This window comes from Melitaea cinxia, chromosome 18, assembly GCF_905220565.1.
Source record: "Melitaea cinxia chromosome 18, ilMelCinx1.1, whole genome shotgun sequence".
Classification (NCBI taxonomy): domain Eukaryota; kingdom Metazoa; phylum Arthropoda; class Insecta; order Lepidoptera; family Nymphalidae; genus Melitaea; species Melitaea cinxia.
The window spans coordinates 13,959,784-13,979,355 of record NC_059411.1 but is presented as its reverse complement, the minus strand read 5'-3'; the positions used below and the strand labels follow the sequence as shown (position 1 = coordinate 13,979,355).

Below are 19,572 nucleotides of genomic sequence, written 5' to 3'. Positions count from 1 at the left end.
CATATACCATAATAACATTTTTTTATAATTTTTGTCTGTCCGTTGAACCGATTTTGACGGGACGTTCACTGGCAGATAGCTGATGTAGTAAGTAACTTAAGCTACTTTTATTTTAGAAATTTATCTATTTTATAAATTAGCAAACTGAACAATATTTTACTAATTTTTTATTAAATTCCACGGGAACGAAGTCGCGGGCACAGCTAGCCAAAAATAAAAAATTTGACACACATTCCCAAAAAAAAATTGTGAAACTTTACAATGAAATGGAATTGAAAAAAATGTTTGAACTAGTGAAAAGTCACATAGCTAATAATATTACACATTTAAATTGCATGAAGATGAAGTATGGGAATAAAAGCCACTGTCTTAAATATTAAAAAATAATTGCCCTATTATACTTTACATGTAAAAATGTGCTACTTAGTAATACAGCTATTACAAGCTCTATTGTATAATATTGTTCTATGAAAATAATTACACTGAAAAAAGAATATTTCATAGATGCGCAGACTCCTCTGCCTTGGTTTGGGCCTAATTCGTCATGCTACTACGGAGCATAAATCTTATCTCAAAAACGAGGTCCGATGGCTTGACGTATTTTTAGAGGCCGATTTGATCAGCGAGATAGAAGATCGACCTAGACAAATACCTTGACTAGATATAGATAGAATACTTGCTTCAAACTTACTTCGAATTTGTGACAGTTAGCATCAATGGCAGCTTTGTTACCACAACTTCAGAGCCCAGACTTAAATATTATTAATAATATTAATTCACTTTATTTTAATGGAGGCAGGGCACAGCAGGAAATTTCTTGCTCCAAATCTGGAGCAGCCCGACTGGGGTAGTCCTCAACCTTACAGAAGATCATAGCTAAAAAATACTGCTTTCAAGGAGTGTTGTGTTCTTGTTGGAAAGGTGTCGGCAGCGCGCTTGCAATGCTTCTGGTTTTACGGTAGCTACGGTAATCGCATACCATCAGGTGAGCCGTACGCTTGATTGCCATAGTTGTATAAAAAAAAATTGCATGCGTACAGAGTACACATGTCAGAAGTGAAACTTCCTTGGCAAACTAATTCAAAAAAACTAATTAAAAAAAAGGAAAAGGAATTGAAAAAAAAACAAAAAGCCAACGTCATGCGGTGTTGCCGGGCGGTCACCCATCCAAGTACTTACCGCGCCCTATGTTGCTTAACTTCGGTGATCGGACGAGTACCGGGGTATTCAACATGCTATGGACGTTTAAAAATTTATGACGTGTGACACGTTTGATTCATAAAAAAATTTCCTTCATGCGCCTAAGTTTTACTTTCAAAAAAACACTAAAAGCAGAATACATAGCAAAATATAAACTTAACAAATGTATTATGAGGTACAAAGGGTGGCCAAATCGTTGAAAAGCGATTTCTTCCAGGCCACATAGGGGCAGCGGAGATGGTATTGTGTCGGTGTAGGTGTACAAATTGTGATACTTACAAAAATTTAAAATGAGACAAACTTGTAAACATACTTAAATATACACATATATAAATTAATACATATACAGGATGGTCCAATGTTTGACGTCCAAAATTTTTTTTTGGATTGCTGACATCTGGAGGTATTCGGAAATACCCCATGTATGTTCTGCGATTTTTTGTAGTTTAGGAGATATGATTTTTTTTTCATATTTTTAAAAATTTTCGACCTAACTATGAAAAAAATTTTTTTTCGTTATGAATTAAGCCATTTTCTTTAATTTTATTTTTTGTGTCTTAGTCCTTATGAGTTGTACTCTCACAGATAAAATACCTAGCTTCCTACTATTAATAAAAGTTATTAAAAATTCAGATCGAAAATAAATAATTTGGGTTTGAGCGAGTCGGAGTTCAATTTTGAACTTTTAATAAAAAAAAAAACGAAAAAGTTTCATGACTTTTTAGTAATTTTAAAAACTTCCTAAGATCCTCAGCTTTGATTATAAAACAAAAAAAGTGGTACTTAATAGGCCTATTTTAGCCGTAAACTGCCTTTAAATGTACAGGGCCGTAAAATGTCCTAAATTAATCAATTATTTTAAAAGCACCTATTGTTCATTTCTAAGATAAATTAGGTTGGTTGTGTGCGATATAATTACCATTCATGATAAATAAAATAATTAAAACAGTTATGACTGATTTTTATTTATAGCAAATTTTCAAAATGTCTTCTATGTTGTCTAATTTTTGTTGCGGCCAGCCTTAGTTTTTCGCGCAGCTCTGCTTCCGTGTTTATTTCGCGTCCGTAAACCACCTCTTTATAATATCCCCAGAGAAAAAAGTCGATGGGGTTAAGGTCTGGTGAGCGTGCAGGCCACGGAATTGGCCCGCCACGCCCAATCCACCTTCTGGGGAATCGTTGATTCAGGTGCTCTCGTACTGTTCTTGTATAGTGGCAAGGAGCCCCAGTAGTAGTTTTAGTAGGCTACAACAGAATTTTTTAAGACGTTGTAGATTGTGTATTGAAGCTGAAGGAAGACATTGATGTACTCTCCGAGGTACGGTGGAGAGACCCACAAGGACTGCACAAGAACCCACACTATGGCAAATATCTTTATGACCAATACAAATGTTTGTTATGTGCCACATCGAATTCGCAACCGCCAGCGCAACAGCCACAAGCCAGTGCTGTGACCGTTGCGCCAGCGCGTCAAATAAATATATTAAATATAAATATCTTATATACATAATAAAATATCATACATACACATAATTTAATTAAAGTTGAATTTTTAGAAAATGCTTCCTGACTGTTTAAAAAGAAAAAGGGTTTGTACACGTCTAATAAGCAAAGGTAAGGATTCCCAAAGACGCGAAGCTTGAACAGTGACATATTTAGTATAAGAAAGACGATAGTGTGAGGGAATTTCAAGAGATAAGCGGATCATCAGAACGAAGACTGCGTTCGTGGGAATCGCTAAGACACAGGTACTTACTGGACATGGCTGCTTCGGTAAGTACCTGTAACAAATAGCTAGGAGGAAAACTATCTCTACATGTCATGAGTGTGGCACTACGATGGATAAGGCACGTCACAATATATTTAGAGGAATGCGCAACTTGGGAACCTGGCCCTGGTGCCCATTGTAGGCGGAGACCTCTCACTTTCGAGCGTCGTCCGCTCCATGCTCGGCAGTGAGTAGTGCTGGTCGGCGTGGCCTCCTTCTGTGAGGAAGTCATGGCTCTAAAGGAGGCCACGGAGCGGCAGCACGAAGCCAACATCTGTGCACTCCTTCACCCTCTACAATAGAATAAGGGCAGGGCACAATCAATCACTGGACTTATTTTTCGCACTTTAATAAAATTGAATTGAATTGAATCGAACTATAATAAAATTTGCTGCGTGGTTACGGCATTAAAGAATATAGCCACCCCCTTTCTTCCCGTGGGTGTCGTAAGAGGCGACTAAGGGATAACGCAGTTAGACTACCACCATAGAATTTAAAAAGCCGACCGATGGTGGTATAACCATCCAACAGCTGGCTTTGAAATACACCTGCGGTCACCAACCCGCCTGCCCAGCGTGGTGACTATGGGCAAAACACATGGGTTCGCGCCATTTTTTTTTAATAAACATCTATAAAAAAACAATACACAATACACACAGTCGTCTATTCTTAAAGTAAGCAACTTAATACTTCTGTTATAGGTTACAGCCGACTTGTATATAGCTACATTTTTTTTGAGATAAACACACATATAAATAACTAGCGACCCGCTCCGGCTTCGCACGGGTATAAAATATAATTATAGCCTATGTCATTCACTGAAAAAATGATTAAAATCGATCCAGTAGTTTTGATTTATTCATTACTGCCCGTGGCCCGCACGCGTTAACTTAAGGACGCTATCACATTTTTAACTCGCTCAAGTTTAGGTATTTAAATCGCAACACAATAACATTACACGTACGCACACATTGATACCGCTTTCTGCTCGATTTTGTACCGACGTAACTAATCTTGGTACTTGAAAGTATTAATTTTTAATTTTACTGGTATTGATTAGTAAATTTAGTTGTAAGTTTAAATTCGAACTTGGTAACTGTTACTAAGTTACTGTTACCTACTATTCACGGAACCTCTCCCTTACTCTGTTTATGACGATGTCTTAAGGCGTCAAAGTATCTACTACTCGTTCGTCGTACTATACAATAAAATATAATAGACAATAATACACCTATTTTTATAATTCAAAATCACATACAATTTTAAGTTATATAATTATAGTTTTAACATTATAATAATATAAACATAACATATTTTACGTAAACAATCTATACAAATATATAAAATTGGAGTGTCCTTTTGTTATATTAAAATACTGCTTTTTACTAAATGCATACGGATGTATACACGGTCCATATACCAAAATAACATTTTTCCAATTTTTGTCTGTCTGTCTGTCTGTGTCTTCCGGCTAATCTCTGAAACGGGTGGACCGATTTTGACGGTACTTTCACTGTACTACCTTATGCAATAAGGAGTAATTTAGGCTACTTTTATTTTAGAAATTTATTTATTTTATAACTCTGCAAACGGAACAATGATGATGATGATGAATGTAAATTTAAAATAAAATAATTTTTAACAAAAAAAAAAAGACTTCAAACAGGAAACTAAAAAGTGAAAAATAAATTTACTTAGTACAAAGTAATTCGTATTTTGATTTAGTTAATCAGAAATGATTTAATAAATATTTTATAATTTTGAAGTCGGTGCCAAGTAAAAAAATAACTACTCTAGTATCTACTCGTAAGTTGTATTCAGTTTTCTTTCATAATTTGTTTCATTGACTATAAATTAGTTTGAATACTGTTATTATTCTGTTATTGTTTTGATATATTTAATAATATTTTTTGTACTTGTTTTTTGTGTGTGTTGTTTGTATTTGTTATTGTAGTCAGGTTGTTGTAGTATTTACTTGGCACCGACTTCAATATTATAAAATATTACAATATACAAGCACAAACACCCAGATCATGACAAACATCTTATATGGCCAATACAAATGTCTGTCCTGCGCGGAGATTGAACCCACTAACGCCAGCGCAACAGCCAGTGCTGTGACCGCTGCGCTAACGCGTCGACATACTATGAGTAAAGTTCGCTATCAGGTGTACGTAATAACAACGTATTTTTTATTATTATTATTATTATTAAAACAACCGGGACTGACAGCCTAGCGTGTTCTCTGAGGCTAGGTTGGTTGGGAGAACCACAAGGATTAACAACTAGACCAAAAATAAAATATTAGTATGAACATAAATATCTACTCCGAGCGGGAATTGAACCCGCGACCGTCGGTGTTTAGGCGCCGCCGACACGGCACATGCACCATTATATCAAAGCGGTCGTCAAACAGCAAAAGGTAACTGCTGTAAATTGTTGAGAAATTCCCTCGAGTGTTTATGGGCTCCATCATCAAACCTGGTCCTGCGACACAGATGACCACACAGCAGGTAATTGCTATAAATCGTTGAAAAGTTCCCTTTATTATCTTTCGTCTCCATCATCAGACTGTAATGGCACTTGTAACTCATATAGGTGCAAAGTTCTCATCGATAGAAACGAATTAAGTTCAAACACCAGGTAATTGCTATAAATTGTTGAAGAGTTCCCTCGACTATCTTTCTTCTCCATCACCAGATCGACTCCAGACCTTTATTAAATAGTAGTGCTTTATAGTACTTAATGAAAACATGATTAAATTTACTAGTCACCCGTACGATTTTTGAAAGTTTTCCTCGATTTCTCTAGGATCCCATCATCAGATCCTAGTTTCCTTATCATAGTACCAAACTACTATCTCCTTTCCAACAAAAAAAGAATTATCAAAATCGGTTCATAAACGAAAAAGTTATCTCCGAACATACATTAAAAAATATATATATATATACGGTCGAATTGAGTAACCTCCTCCTTTTTTTGAAATCGGTTGAAAAGAAGACAAATTGCGAAGATTACTTATTATTATTGATTATTATATATAAACCAGATGTATAGCAAAGACAATCGATTGTGAAGTATCAATTTCGTCCAAGCACAGTACACACAAGGAACTCATTTTTTACGTAATTATTACTTGCGCTGAAGCGATACAGCCGTGCTTCCATGAGCGCGTTTCGGCGCGGAATGACGAACGACGATGGTTCACTTGTAAAAAATGTATGAAGAAATTTGAGAGCGTTTCTTATTTTTCTCATAAATGGAAATATTATTTATTTTTATATAAAATATCTAGCGCTACGCATAGAGGACTAAATAAGCAACAATTTCTTAGTGTAGTTATTTTTCTTAGTGCAGTGTATTTAGATACAATGGTTCCTATTCAGACCCGTCTTTTTTTAATTTTTTGCGATTTCTGTGATGGTTAAACTGTATTTGTGTGAAAAGTTTGTATGGGGCTATAGAATTTTTATGGTCTCACTCGGAGATGAATATATTATCTTTCATTTGAAACCAAAATATCCTCTCAGGGTGACTCCTAATTAATTAAAATGGTACGTGAAAAACACTGATATTTGTGGAAAAATGTGATAGCGTCCTTAAGAGTAAAAGCCGGCCGGAACCGCCGCAAACGCTACGTACCGCGATTTTTAAATCTGTAATATCTTCGAAAATATTCATTTAAATCATATGCTGTAAAGGGCCTATAGATCTATATTAAATAAAAAACATATTTAAGGTATTTAATTGGATAAGGATTAATGCTGTATTGGTTAAAATCGCTTCGAAAATTAGCCATTATTTGTCGTAAAAAGTAAATGACAAAAAAATGTTATTGTGGGATATCCTTAAGAGATAGGTATATACCATCGCGAAGTTTTCTGTAGACCTTTTCAATGTGTACAATACTTAGCACATTATTTTGATAAATCTCGTAAGGTTCAGCCTGCGTTTGCAATTTAAGCGAAAAAAAAAAATTTACGACATAACATTAGAAAACTCAAAAATAACAGTATTTCTCCACTATTTAATGGATGTTATTATGCATATAAACCTTCCTCTTGAATCAATCCATCTATTAAAAAGAACCGCATCAAAATCCATTGCGTAGTTTTAAAGATTTAAGCGTACATACATGTGCAGGGACAGAGAAAGCGACTTTGTTTTATACTATGTAGTGATACATATATAAATAAATAAATATGTAATACACCCAGAGAATAGATATATAAATATATAAATAATTAAATTGTATATTACACCCATACTCGAGGTTGGAATCGAACCCACAACCCCCGGAGCAGAAAGCAGGGTCACTACAAATTGCGCCAACGGGCTAGTTTTTGGCGCGAACTTGTTGCGATAAGCTAAAGTTACGATGATGATAAAGTGCTTAAAATATGGGGCTTTTATGATATTAATAAAGCCAAACGTGAAGCAAATTATATTTTTTTAACTTTCTGTTTGCAAAAAATTATTTAAACCATATTTCTGAATTAGTACGTAAAAACTCGTGAGGGCGGGGGTGTCTTATCAAATACAACGGGTGTTAACTAAGAGGGGGAGGTGGTTTAAGTATTGTAAAAATGGGTCACGTAGTATGGGTATGTTCTCTTAAAATATATAAAAAATAGTCATAGTCATAGTCATTTTCTGTATCATTAAGAGGAAAGGGTACCGGAGAGACTTTTCAAAAATAGGTATTTGAATAAAATGTTTCTGTCGCGCTGCATGCCGCTACCGCGCCCCGCGCCATCTCCGCTGCGTTTTTTCTATGTGTGACTGTCGTGTTGTTAGTGTGCGTGCGCCAGCTATTCAGCTATTAATTGTTGACGATATTTTAGTATTCGCATCTTTCGTTTGTGATTGACTACGAATACATATAGCGCATAGTGCTATTTTTCTGAATTTGGCTTGTTTTATTGAATTTGTTCTGCATCGTATTGCTGTGACTCGGCTTACTATTATTGGATTTCGTAAACTACTTATTATTATGTTTTATTATTTTGACTTGGATACTCTTTGTGACTTGATACATTACTATATTTTTGTGGGTAATTATCGAAATACTTAGGTACTTTAGTTATGAATTAGGTATGTAATTACATGGTTGAGGTGTGTGTAAGAATGGGTATTGAGATACATACATAATTATAGTGTATACATGTAGTATATAGTATAAGTGTAAGTATAGTATATATATGTAATGTAGTACATACATGGTATAAAACGTTTGTCTTAGTACCTATATCATTTGTAATGTCTTATGTTTGTCGCAGTTAATAATACATAGATACCTATAGGTTATATGTATTAATTAACATATAATTGCGGCGATATAACAATGGTTAAAAATAATATTATAATTAAAAAAAAAAAACAAGAAAAGCCGCCTGCGTGAATAACAACTATTATAAAGTCAACTGAAAAGGCTGGAACAAGATAAAAATTCAATAATTACACAAAGATAGCTAAATAAATCACAACAATTTCAAACATGTACTGTAACACTTACAAAATAATAATACGTATCAGATTGATTTTAACCGACTTCCAAAAAAGGAGGAGGTTCTTAATTCGACTGGTTTTTTTTTTTGTATATATGTTACTTCAGAACTTTTGACTGGGTGGACCGATTTCGACTTGCTCGCAAACGAAAAAAAAACCGACTTCAATTATATCGACATGTAATACGACAAAGGTAGACGAAAGTGAAAGTCAAGTAAATACGCGTTATTAAAGATTACTCAAAAAGTTGTTATCAGATGTCGATGAAATTTAAATATGACTACACGATAAACACGAGTTTTCGATTAAATTGAGAATCACCAGCAGTTGGATGGTTATCCCGCCATCGGTCGGCTTTTTAAGTTCCAAGGTGGTAGTGCAACTGTGTTTTCCCTTAGTAGCCTCTTACGTCACCCACGAGATGAGAGGGGGTGGTTATATTCTTTAATGCCGTAACCACACAGCAAAGACACAGAGAGCGACATAACTTGTTAAATACATAAATAAATGTTGCATAGCAACTGTATTAAGAAAATTATCATTTTACATTACAAACACGTCCTTTCAAGATAACTTTGAAATCCACTTGAGATATAAAAAAAAAAATGTAAAGAATAATTGTGTTTCCCGCATCTATTGTTGCAGGTCAAGGCTGATAACTCTCCAGCTTGGAACTACAAGCTCTTTAAATTAGATTAAAATCTGAAATTTAAAACATTCATTCCATTAAGAAACTCATGGAATTATTGCTGATAAAATTTAATAGCCTTAGATCCAGTTTTCCGGAGGTTTAACTTGATGTTTTTCAAAACTAAAACTGATAAAAAATTACCTAAGGACTTCGATGGAACAGGAACAGCTACAGCAGACTACACTCACTATTCGCTATTCTAGGAGGAAGTAATAACTTATAATCAATAAATATTTATTTTAATTTAATGGAAGCATTTTTTTGTGAGAAATCTTTACCCTTCATTTGCCCCCCTCCCTCCCCACTAATTTTGATGCAGGGCCCACCTAAAGTATGCTACGCCACTGGTGCCACTTAATTTTTTTACGCAATCCAGAAATATCATTCTATTTGCGAAGTCCAAATACGAATCGCATAGGTACATAGATTCGATCAAGTTTAACAATCTGCTCCTCAGTAATGTCAAGATAACAACTAAGCAATTTTTTACGGATAAAAAAAAAACAGGAGGTTCTAAAGTTGTCACGTACCTATATATATATTTTTTTGACCATGCATAACTTTTTACAGGGTATTCCGAAATTGATAAAAAAAATATATTGGAAAGAGTAAACCCCGAAGTTGATTTTCTCCTAGGAGGCGAGGAAGAAGCCCGGCTCGCAGCTTGCTTGGCATAGGCATGGGAAAGAGCAGTCGTAATTTTTTAAACTTTCTAATTGTATTTTTTATTAGTATTACGGTAATAATAATCATAATATACTTTTTTGAAATCCTTGTATTGAGCCCTTTAATTTGATACCAAAAACAAACAACATAGTTATTTACCATAATTATTTATCATTGTTATTTGTTAGCGAAACCCTTCGTAAGCCCAGGTTTGCACAGTGTTACAATAAAATCCGCATATACAAATAAGGTTTTATTGTAGTTATGAAAAGAGAAATTATTTAATTTTGTTAATACGAATTTTAGAAAATATCGACTAAAAATTACATCACTAGTGTATCGATATAATTATCGACTATGAGGCATCACTTCGCAGGCGTATATACGTATTGCTTTGACCCTTCCCTCCCCCAGACCTATCCCCCAAAAAGCAAGAAAGGGACAACTGCAGCTCAGACCGTTTTAGGTAAATAATTTTTGACCAAAACAGTGTTTCGTAGTCGACTGTTTTCTCCTCAAAACATGGCAATTTTTTTTTAATTTTTTTTTTTACAAATAAAAAGAAGCCTTCGGCTATGCCCCTATGTTCTCATTTTTTTGAAAATATACATATATATTTTTTAATAAGTGTCCGAAAATGTACAAAAAATTATGCAATATTTCGAGTTTTTGAAGTCTCCTACTTCCTATGATAATAAGAATATGAAAAAAATCAAAACACAGGGGCATGGTCATGGCAGCAAAAGGTTCTGTGTCACAAAAATATTTGATCTTGTGTCATTATCCAGGGAGAAAACAGTTACCTATGTTTGTATGGAGAAAGAGCCGGTACCCTTTCCTCTTAAAATAGTATAGTAAGCAAAACAAACAAAAATTTTAAAATTTTTATTTATATATTTTGTTACAAATAATAACATTGTAATAAGATAAAAAAAAGAAAAAAAATCTTAATCTACTTTATTTTTTGCTATAATTTGCTAACATAATGGATAATATTTACAAATTATTATAAATCTTTATCTTGTTCTGTTACATTCTTTTTCACGGGATTTATTTCTGACGTTTTTGAAACGTCCTCTTCTGGTTTCTTTTTAGCTCCCTCTTCTCCCTCCAAAAACTCATCCCATTTATTGATCCTTTGATTTAAAGCAGCATCAGTCTCAGCTATTCTGTATTTAGTACGACCATCCCAGGTTTCGGCTGTAATCTGCCGTTTACCAAACCACCTACCATTGATAAGTTGAATGACGGCGTCTGCTTGTTCAGGCTCTTTCATAGAGATCTGAGCTACTCCCTCAGGGTGCCTGTCGTATATCACAACCTTTCTAACCTCTCCGCACTTACTGCACTCCTCTCTTAAATCCTGCTGGTAATCAAGTATAAGTTGCACATCATTATCAAAATCAGACGGATGAAAGAGATTTTTAACGATAACAACTTTTTCATGTTTTGATCGTTCTCCGATAAACTTTTCCGGTCTCCAATCAAACAACTTCTGTTGCATTTTCTTTATTTTTTCCAACTCTTTTTTCTTTTTCTTCTTTGGTTTGAGAGCTGGATTGTATTTACCTTTCATTTGGAAGTGTGCTCTTTCTACTCTTATTTTGTTACCTTTGAAGTCACTGCCGTCAAGTAACTTGAGTGCAAGATCTACAGACTCAATTTTGATGTATGTGCAGAGGGCATCTCCCTTAAAACAGTCTTGTTCTTTATCTCTATACAGTTTAACCTTCATTTTCTGTGAACTTGGGTCTCGTTCAACGAGTCCACACTTCTGCATTAGATCTACAAATTCTTCCTCAGTCAAATCTAATGGTAAGTTAGATACATAGACTTTTGTATTTTTCTCATCAGCTTGCTCAAACCATTCAGGATCATTCTTTCTTTTTACTCCCGCTGCAGATTTTTTTTCTACCTCCTTCTTTTTATCTGTTTTTACTTCTTCTTTAGCTGTATTGTTAACGAAACCGTAAGCCATTTGGTAAAAGGCTAAAAATTCATCATCTACTTTTGGTATCCAAGCCTTCTTCTCGTTATCCCAAAAGAATTTTGAACCATCTGCTTCAGTGTACACATGGGTATCATTTTCATAACTGTAAGTCCTTCCAGGCACTTCACCTTCTTTAGGAGTCCAAGAGTTGGTGTCCTTATTCCACGTAAATTTTTGTTGAGTTGTAGGATCTGTATAAATGGCCTCATCGTTTACATAAGTTATATATGGGGCATAGTTACCATAAATTTCTTCCATAGAAGTAGTGTCAGCATTTTCATTATTAGTCTTATTTAATGAATCATCAGTCTGTGTTTTTGGACTTTCTTTATCGTCTGCGGATTTAGCTTCCGTAATGGTTTCTGTTGGTTCAGGTTTAGTTGATACAGACATTTGACATTGAACATTTTCATCGCTTTTTACTTCAGTTTGCTCTTTCGGCAGTTTTTTGAATGTATCGATGGTGTCATCTTCTTTAATAACTTTACTTTTCTCTTCTTCTTCAGTTAGTTTCTGAACAGTTTCGCAGGAAAGTTTAATAACAAATCCTGTCTTCGCAGGTTTTTCGGGTTTATCCATCGTTCTTATGTTTTGAAAACACTGGGTTTATCTTATAAGAAACTTATTACATTATCTTATAAGAAACTTATTATGTTATTTTATAATGAATATAAGCCAATTTCTAGAAAATCAAAAATCTTTCGGCTGCTTATAAATAATTTCGTTTTGACAATTTTACGACTATCTGTAATCTGTATCTGACGTTCTGTTGGGTCGTTCCACTAAGCGACCGCAACGACAACAAAGGGAATGTCAATTTTCAGCTTTTCACCAGTTTGAGCCACCCATTGTTAAAGTTTTTTGGTGTTGCATTCAAAGCAATTTTCAAAATATTTATTAGATAAATGAATTTTTGACCTGATAACGTGTAATAAATTGATTAACGCCGGCGACATGAAAGAAAAAGGATGACTCATTTGTAGCTTTACGTGAAGTGGGAAGATTGATTGGCGTCAGCCGCATCTATCTCTCTTCCACTTGATTGACCTATACCTATAGCATATACCTACGTCCGAGGAGTATGTTTTGCAAAAAGTAAAATAACTTGCTTATGTTGTTGTTTTAAAATTTATCCCCAATAGGGAAAGGCAAAGGACTATAATCCATACAGCCTAGTCTGAATTTGTAAGTTTCGTTCTGATATATCAAAAGGCCGGAGCCAAGTCTGAAGTAACTTTATTGTTCTTCTGATTCGATGACTGGTAGAGTAAGGCCGAAACCAAGTCTGAAATTTCATATTTTCGTCTACTCTTCTTTGTCTATAAGTGATAGGCGAGGTCGAAACCAAGTCTGAAATAGGCCGAAGCCTGAAATATCAAAATAAAATTTCACATCCGATGAATGAAGGTCCTGATCCTGTTTCAAATATCATTGATAGTATTGCAAATAAATTCAAATATACTAGTATAGTTATCCAAATTAGTCAATAAATCTTGTGTATTGCGCGGGACATTTTTTGGTCCAGAAGTTGATAACAAGTTGGCTATAAATAAGAGGCGTTCCAGATTAAAAGCGGAGCATTCAAAAAATATGTGATCTAAAGACTGTGTAGAGTTGTTGGTGCAATGTGGGCAAACGGGCGATGAGATGATACGCATACGATTCAAATGTGCATTAAATCTGCAATGTCCAAATCTCAAGCGGCATAGTATTGTATAATATTTTCTGCTTCTATGTTGATGCGATTTAGTAAACCAAGGACTTTTTCCAATATCTTGATTTATCTGAGCATACCAAGATCCTTTTCTTAACAAGGTTTGTCGCCAAAGATCACGCCAATCAGATAGGATTTTTGATTTAATAGCAACTAATAGATCAGTGTATGGTACGGCAACATTCTCATCAACAGGGCTGCCGCTGTCACTGTCAACAATTGAACGTGCCAGAAAGTCCACATGTTCATTTCCCCTTACTCCTATATGTGAAGGTGTCCACAATAATTTGATGTTGTAGTTTCTTCTGGATAGTTGATAAAGGAGATGTCTTATTTCTAAAATGATGAAGTTTGTATTAGCACTGAATTGATAATTATCTAAAGCCTTTAGAACGCTCATACTGTCAGTAATGATCAGCCAATATTGATTAGTTTGTTTTTTAATGAATTCTAGGGCAGCAGTAATTGCTAGAGCTTCAGCTGTAAATATTGATATCTCCTTTTTCAATCTGACGCCTTGGCCAAACTTCAGATGAGGTACATAATAGGCCATGGAAACATTTATATCATTTTTTGATCCATCTGTGTAAACTTGTTTGAACTTATCAGAGTATTGTGCTATGAGGTTGTAAACTTCCTGGCGCTCTTTTAGCTTATGGTCAATAATAATATCGATTTGATTAATAAGACAGTCAAACTCCTTTTCGTAACACATCCAATTGCTAGAACTGTGTATTTTGTGTTGGTTATTTAGATTTAACATGAATGAATATTCGAAGAGAATAAATGGGTTATTAGAAGTTAATGGAGCATTTACAGGATATTTACTATGTAAGTAATTAAGCTTTTTAATTAGAGGATGATTACTAATGGAAAACAGTTTTAGCAAAAAACAGTATTTCAAATATTTAAATCTAAGGTGTAAAGGGGAAATGTTGCACTCGACCTGTAACGAATTAATTGGGGTTGTTTTCATGGCGCCAGTGATAAGTCTCAGGCTGTGATTTTGAATAATATTTAATTTGTTAACCAACTTGTCATTAGCAGAAAAACATAGAAATCCATATTCAAAATGACTGCGTACAAGAGATTTATATAGGGTAAGAAGGATTTTTGGATCAGAACCCCAATATGTTTTTGCAAGAGACTTTAAAATATTAAGAGCCTTAAGAGCTCTATCAACTATGTGGTCTACATATTTGTTCCATGATAAGTTATTCATGAATATCATTACAGCCTATACAGTCCACTGCTGGACATAGGCCTACACAAGTTTACGCCAAAAATAACGTGAGCTCGTGTGTTTTGCCCATAGTCACCACGCTGGGCAGGCGGGTTGGTGACCGCAGTACTGGCTTTGTCGCACCGAAGACGCTGCTGCCCGTCTTCGGCCTGTGTATTTCAAAGCCAGCAGTTGGATGGTTATCCCGCCATCGGTCGGCTTCTCAAGTTCCAAGGTGGTAGCAGAACTGTGTTATCCCTTAGTCGCCTCTTACGACACCTACGGGAAGAGAGGGGGTGGCTAAATTCTTTAGTGCCGTAGCCACACAGCACGTGATTCATGAATGTAACACCTAAAAATTTAACTTCATTTGTGATAAGAAGAGATATATTATTATAGTTTATTTTAATTCTTTCAGACCCTACTTTATTAAAAACTATGACTTTAGACTTTTCAAAGCTAATGTCCAATGCAAGATAATTAAAATAAGAATTTAATTTAACTAAAGCTTCGTTTAACTTAAGATTTAGGGTAGTTATATTATTACTAGAACAATAGACTACCAAATCATCAGCAAACTGTAAATTGTATATATGAGAGCCTAGAATTAAGTTTAATCTATGTATATAAAGTGTGAAAATCAATGGACTCAAAATGCTACCTTGACATGTACCTTTATGAGAAAGCCTTGGACCAATAAGTCTATTATTATACTTAACAAGTACCTTCCTACTGTGCAAAAAATTAAAAATCCATTGTATAACTTTTACAGGTAAACCAATCGCAGCTAATTCCGTGGATAGAATATGATGGTTAACATTATTAAAGGCTCCAACTACATCGAAGAAAACTCCAGCGAGAGCTTGCTTTGATTGTATAGCATTATAAATATCAAGATGTAAGTGAGCAATGCTCTCCCTTGAAGACCTGCCTCTTCTAAAACCAAACTGATTAGAAGGTAAAATATGATTAGACTCTATGAAATGTTCCAATCTTTGTTTTAAAAGTTGTTCAAATATTTTTCCCATGCAAGAAGTCAATGCTATAGGTCTATATGAATCAAAGTTAAACTTGTCCTTGTTGGGTTTTAAGATAGGTACTAAACAATCAACCTTCCAATCCATAGGAATAAGATTATGCTCCCAAAGAAGATTCAGGATATTTAATAAAATTAGTTTAGATTGAGAAGACAGGTGTTTAAGCATTTTATATGAAATGTAGTCAAGGCCAGGTGTAGAGTCTTTTCTGGATGAAATAGCAGAATTTAATTCGACAATGGTAAAAGATTTTATAATAAAATTTTGATTAGGAAGAATATGGCAGAAAGAATTAAGATTAAAGGCTGGCTCTACAGTATCTGGAGTATATTTTTTGAGAAAATCAAAGATCCAAGAATAGTCAGAGTTGTTATGGGAAGGTGGAGAATAGCTTTTGTTAAATTTTCGCATATACGTCCAAATGACTGATATAGGAGTCGATCTGTTAAATTGTTCACAAAGTTTTATCCAACTGTTTCTTCTCTCATTTCTGATAATATATTTTTTGGTGGCTTGTAGTCTTTTAAAATTAATGTAATTAGCCTCAGTGGGATCAGATTTAAAAGTCAAATAAGCGTTTTTGCTATTTAATACGGCTTTGGTGCAATTGAAATTCCACCAAGGAAGAAGTTTTTTTTTTTATTTAAGTTAGAAGGAGAGCATGAAGATAAAGCTGTATTAACCAAAGAGTGCTTAGAAATAGAAGATGATTTCCACAGTGCTGAGTGTAAAATATCTGTAAATTTTGTGTAGTTATGAAGGGGGTCTTGTGTATCAAGAGAAAATTCAGTGAGCAATAGTTGGACATTTAAATTATAAATGTTCCAATCAACGTTGTTCAGGTTAGGGAAGCAGGGTAGTGAGCTACTATTGGGAATAGGAGTGGCATTGTAATGATTGTTATTAAGTAAAATTTTTGTGATTACAGGAAAGTGGTAGCTGCCTAAGGGATCGTCATGTACTGACCAGTCACACTCTAGAGCCAATGAAGGTGATACTATGGTTAAGTCAAGAGCATTCTGTCTCCATATGTGCGAACCAACAGTGGTCATACTTCCGTCATTAAGTATAACCAAATTATTGTTATTGATAGACTCTAAAATGTCTTTGCCTCGACAATTAGAAGTAGAACAGCCCCAGGCTGAGTTTAGGCCATTAAAATCTCCTGCTAGGAAGATTGGTTCTGGTAAACTTTTAATTAACCTGTCTAGTTTAGATTTAGAAAAAGCAGGATTGAAATTAGTTGGACTGTAAAAGCTTATGATAGTAAGTTCTTTGTTGCTAGAGTATTTTATACGAACAACAACATTTTGAATGGAGTCATCATAAAAAGTATCAATTTTAGAATAAGAAATAGAGCTATGTATTAATATGGCTACGCCATTGTGGGTGTTTCCTGAATCAAGACGAATTACATTGTAATGACGTATCTTAAATTTTTGACAAGGCTTTAACCAAGTCTCACAAATTAACGCAATGTGAATATTTTTGTCCAAAAGGAAATAATTAAAAATATGTTGATTGTGTAGAATACTCTGAGCATTCCATTGCACAATATTTAAAGTATCCATAAAGTACAAATTATTTATTAGTAACCTTTTTTAATGTATCTTGCAGGACATTTTTAATATTTTGGGAAGAGATAGGTATTTCATTATTTTTGTTTAGTGTTATAAGTTTTACTAAAGCTTCTGTAATAGATTTGAGTATTATTTCGGAATTTAAAAGAGATAAGAACTGATCAGTTTTGTTTAATGATGGAAAGTGAGAGCTGTTTAAAACATCAACAAAGCTTTTTTTCTGAAATTTATCTCTGTTAAGCTGGATTTTTTCTTTTTTAACAGGGCATGCAGGGGATATGGCAATGTGATTGCCAGAGCAGTGACAGCAACTGGCTGCAGTATAAGGAGTCTGACAATCTTTAAAATTGTGACCTTCGCCACAAATGCTGCATCTTTGTGAATTTTTACAGAATTTTGCAATATGACCATATCTTAAACACTTTAGACACTGCTTTACTGGCGGGATGTACTGCCGTACTTCGAACCGCCAGCTGTTGAGGTCCACACTATCTGGTAAATTGGGACAGGAAAAGGTTATAGAAATTGTTTTTGTGGGGATTAATTTTATTTCTCCATTTTCTCTTACACGTCGCATAAATCTACGTATAGATATAATATTTTTCGTGCTAGTTAGAGCTGAATATATTTCTTTATTGGATAATTCTATAGGCACATGAGAAATTACCCCAGTGACCTCTGTAGCGGCAGCCGGAAGGGAAGCTTTAAGTTTGTACCCATCAAGATATTTTTTGTTGCCTAAGACCGCGTTAGCAAAAGCAGGTCTATCAAAGATAACTCCAACTTTACTTTTATTAATGCGTTTTAGTTGTTTCACGCCTTTATTATATTTTTTTATGCTATTAGCGAGTGTCATCATGTCTCTTGTTCCGATTGGCTTGTCAGCCTCTGTACTCTCCAGGAATACAATATAGTCAAAATTACCCCCGTTCTCAGGGTAGTGCCGCACGTAATCGGCTACCCGAAACGGGGCATACCTTTCGGCGTCTGTTAGCTCAACAGATTTTATGGACTCGGAGTCGGAGCTCAACGAGTCGTCCTCAGCGTTACCTTCCTCCTTCTTTTTCCTTTTCTTACTTCTCCCCATCTCTTGATTAATTTATAAGTATTTATTTATAAAAAACTCCAGTGAATGAATTATAAAATTAATAAAATATTTTTGAAAAAAAAAGACCGCCTTTTCACTTCAAAGTTCCCGCGCTCTCCTATAACTTGCTTATGTTTTGTTATGACGTTGTTACTGGTTGTTACGTTAAACTATCGTCCGTAAACCAACTTTACAGACAACCAATTTTTTTATTACTATAATTATTATTACATAGTATCTTACGAATATATAATAATAGTAACTAAAAATGTTGAAACTAAAAGATAATAATGTTTAACCAAATTGAACATAATCAATTCATTTATAATATTTGATTGCAATTTTCGCTATAAAACGACCAAGATCAGACTGTCAATGTCATCAAAATTTTATTTGAAAAAATAATTGTGTGAAGTGTAAAGAACTTTGCTGGGAGTTTTTTTGGCGCGAACTGATGGTTGACACACGTATTAGAGAGATTGTTGTCGCTTAATTTATTTTTATTAGGATTTATTGTAAATTTTTTAGTTAAAATAGTGGGTAATTAGTTGTATTAGTTTCTAGTATCATTCGTAAGTCCTGGTAAGTGCTTTTTATTTGTATTTTAACTAGAATAATCAAATTATTTCTTTCTAACTAATTTTTTTTTTCTTTCTTTCTTTTAATTATAATGGACCTAGACAGACCTCCGGATCCACCGGACCCTGGTGATCCTCAGAGTTCTCGAAAACGTCTAGCAGCCGATGATCTGTCCACTAATCCCTCTCCAAAATAACTATAAGCGATCCTACAGCCGCTATTCCCTCTATACAGACCGTTTATGTTCACCCCTCTTTTTCCGAAGCTCCTAAGAGCTACGCAGAGGACGACAAAGGTCCTTTTATAGTCCATGTCTCACGAGAAGTCTCAGACCCAGCCTCAGGAACTACGATCCGAGCCATTAAATTTGGTCAGTTCTTACATACAAATAAAATTAAATCCGTTGTTAATGACGGCGTTAAAAACGTTGGTCGAAATAAAATTTCTGTACAATTTACTTCTGCAGAAGCAGCCAACTCTTTTTTATCTAATCCGGTTCTCGACTTGTGTAAATATAAAACTACTGTACC

At 34.5% G+C, this 19,572-nt stretch overlaps 1 protein-coding gene and 1 pseudogene across 1 annotated transcript; both read right to left on the bottom strand.

The window, feature by feature from the left end:
* Window positions 1-1,130: 1,130 nt before the first annotated feature.
* Window positions 1,131-1,249, bottom strand: LOC123662563 (annotated as a pseudogene).
* Window positions 1,250-10,775: 9,526 nt separating this feature from the next.
* On the bottom strand, window positions 10,776-12,573 carry LOC123662065 (HIV Tat-specific factor 1 homolog). The gene has a single exon (XM_045596954.1). The coding sequence runs from the start codon at window positions 12,400-12,402 to the stop codon at window positions 10,840-10,842; it is 1,563 nt and encodes a 520-aa protein (XP_045452910.1). The 5' UTR covers window positions 12,403-12,573; the 3' UTR covers window positions 10,776-10,839.
* Between the last annotated feature and the right edge of the window lie 6,999 nt (window positions 12,574-19,572).

What these genes read in the sequence shown, in the direction of transcription:
- LOC123662065 (XM_045596954.1), bottom strand. Translation starts at nt 12,402, where the DNA reads ATGGATAAACCCGAAAAACCTGCGAAGACAGGATTTGTTATTAAACTT.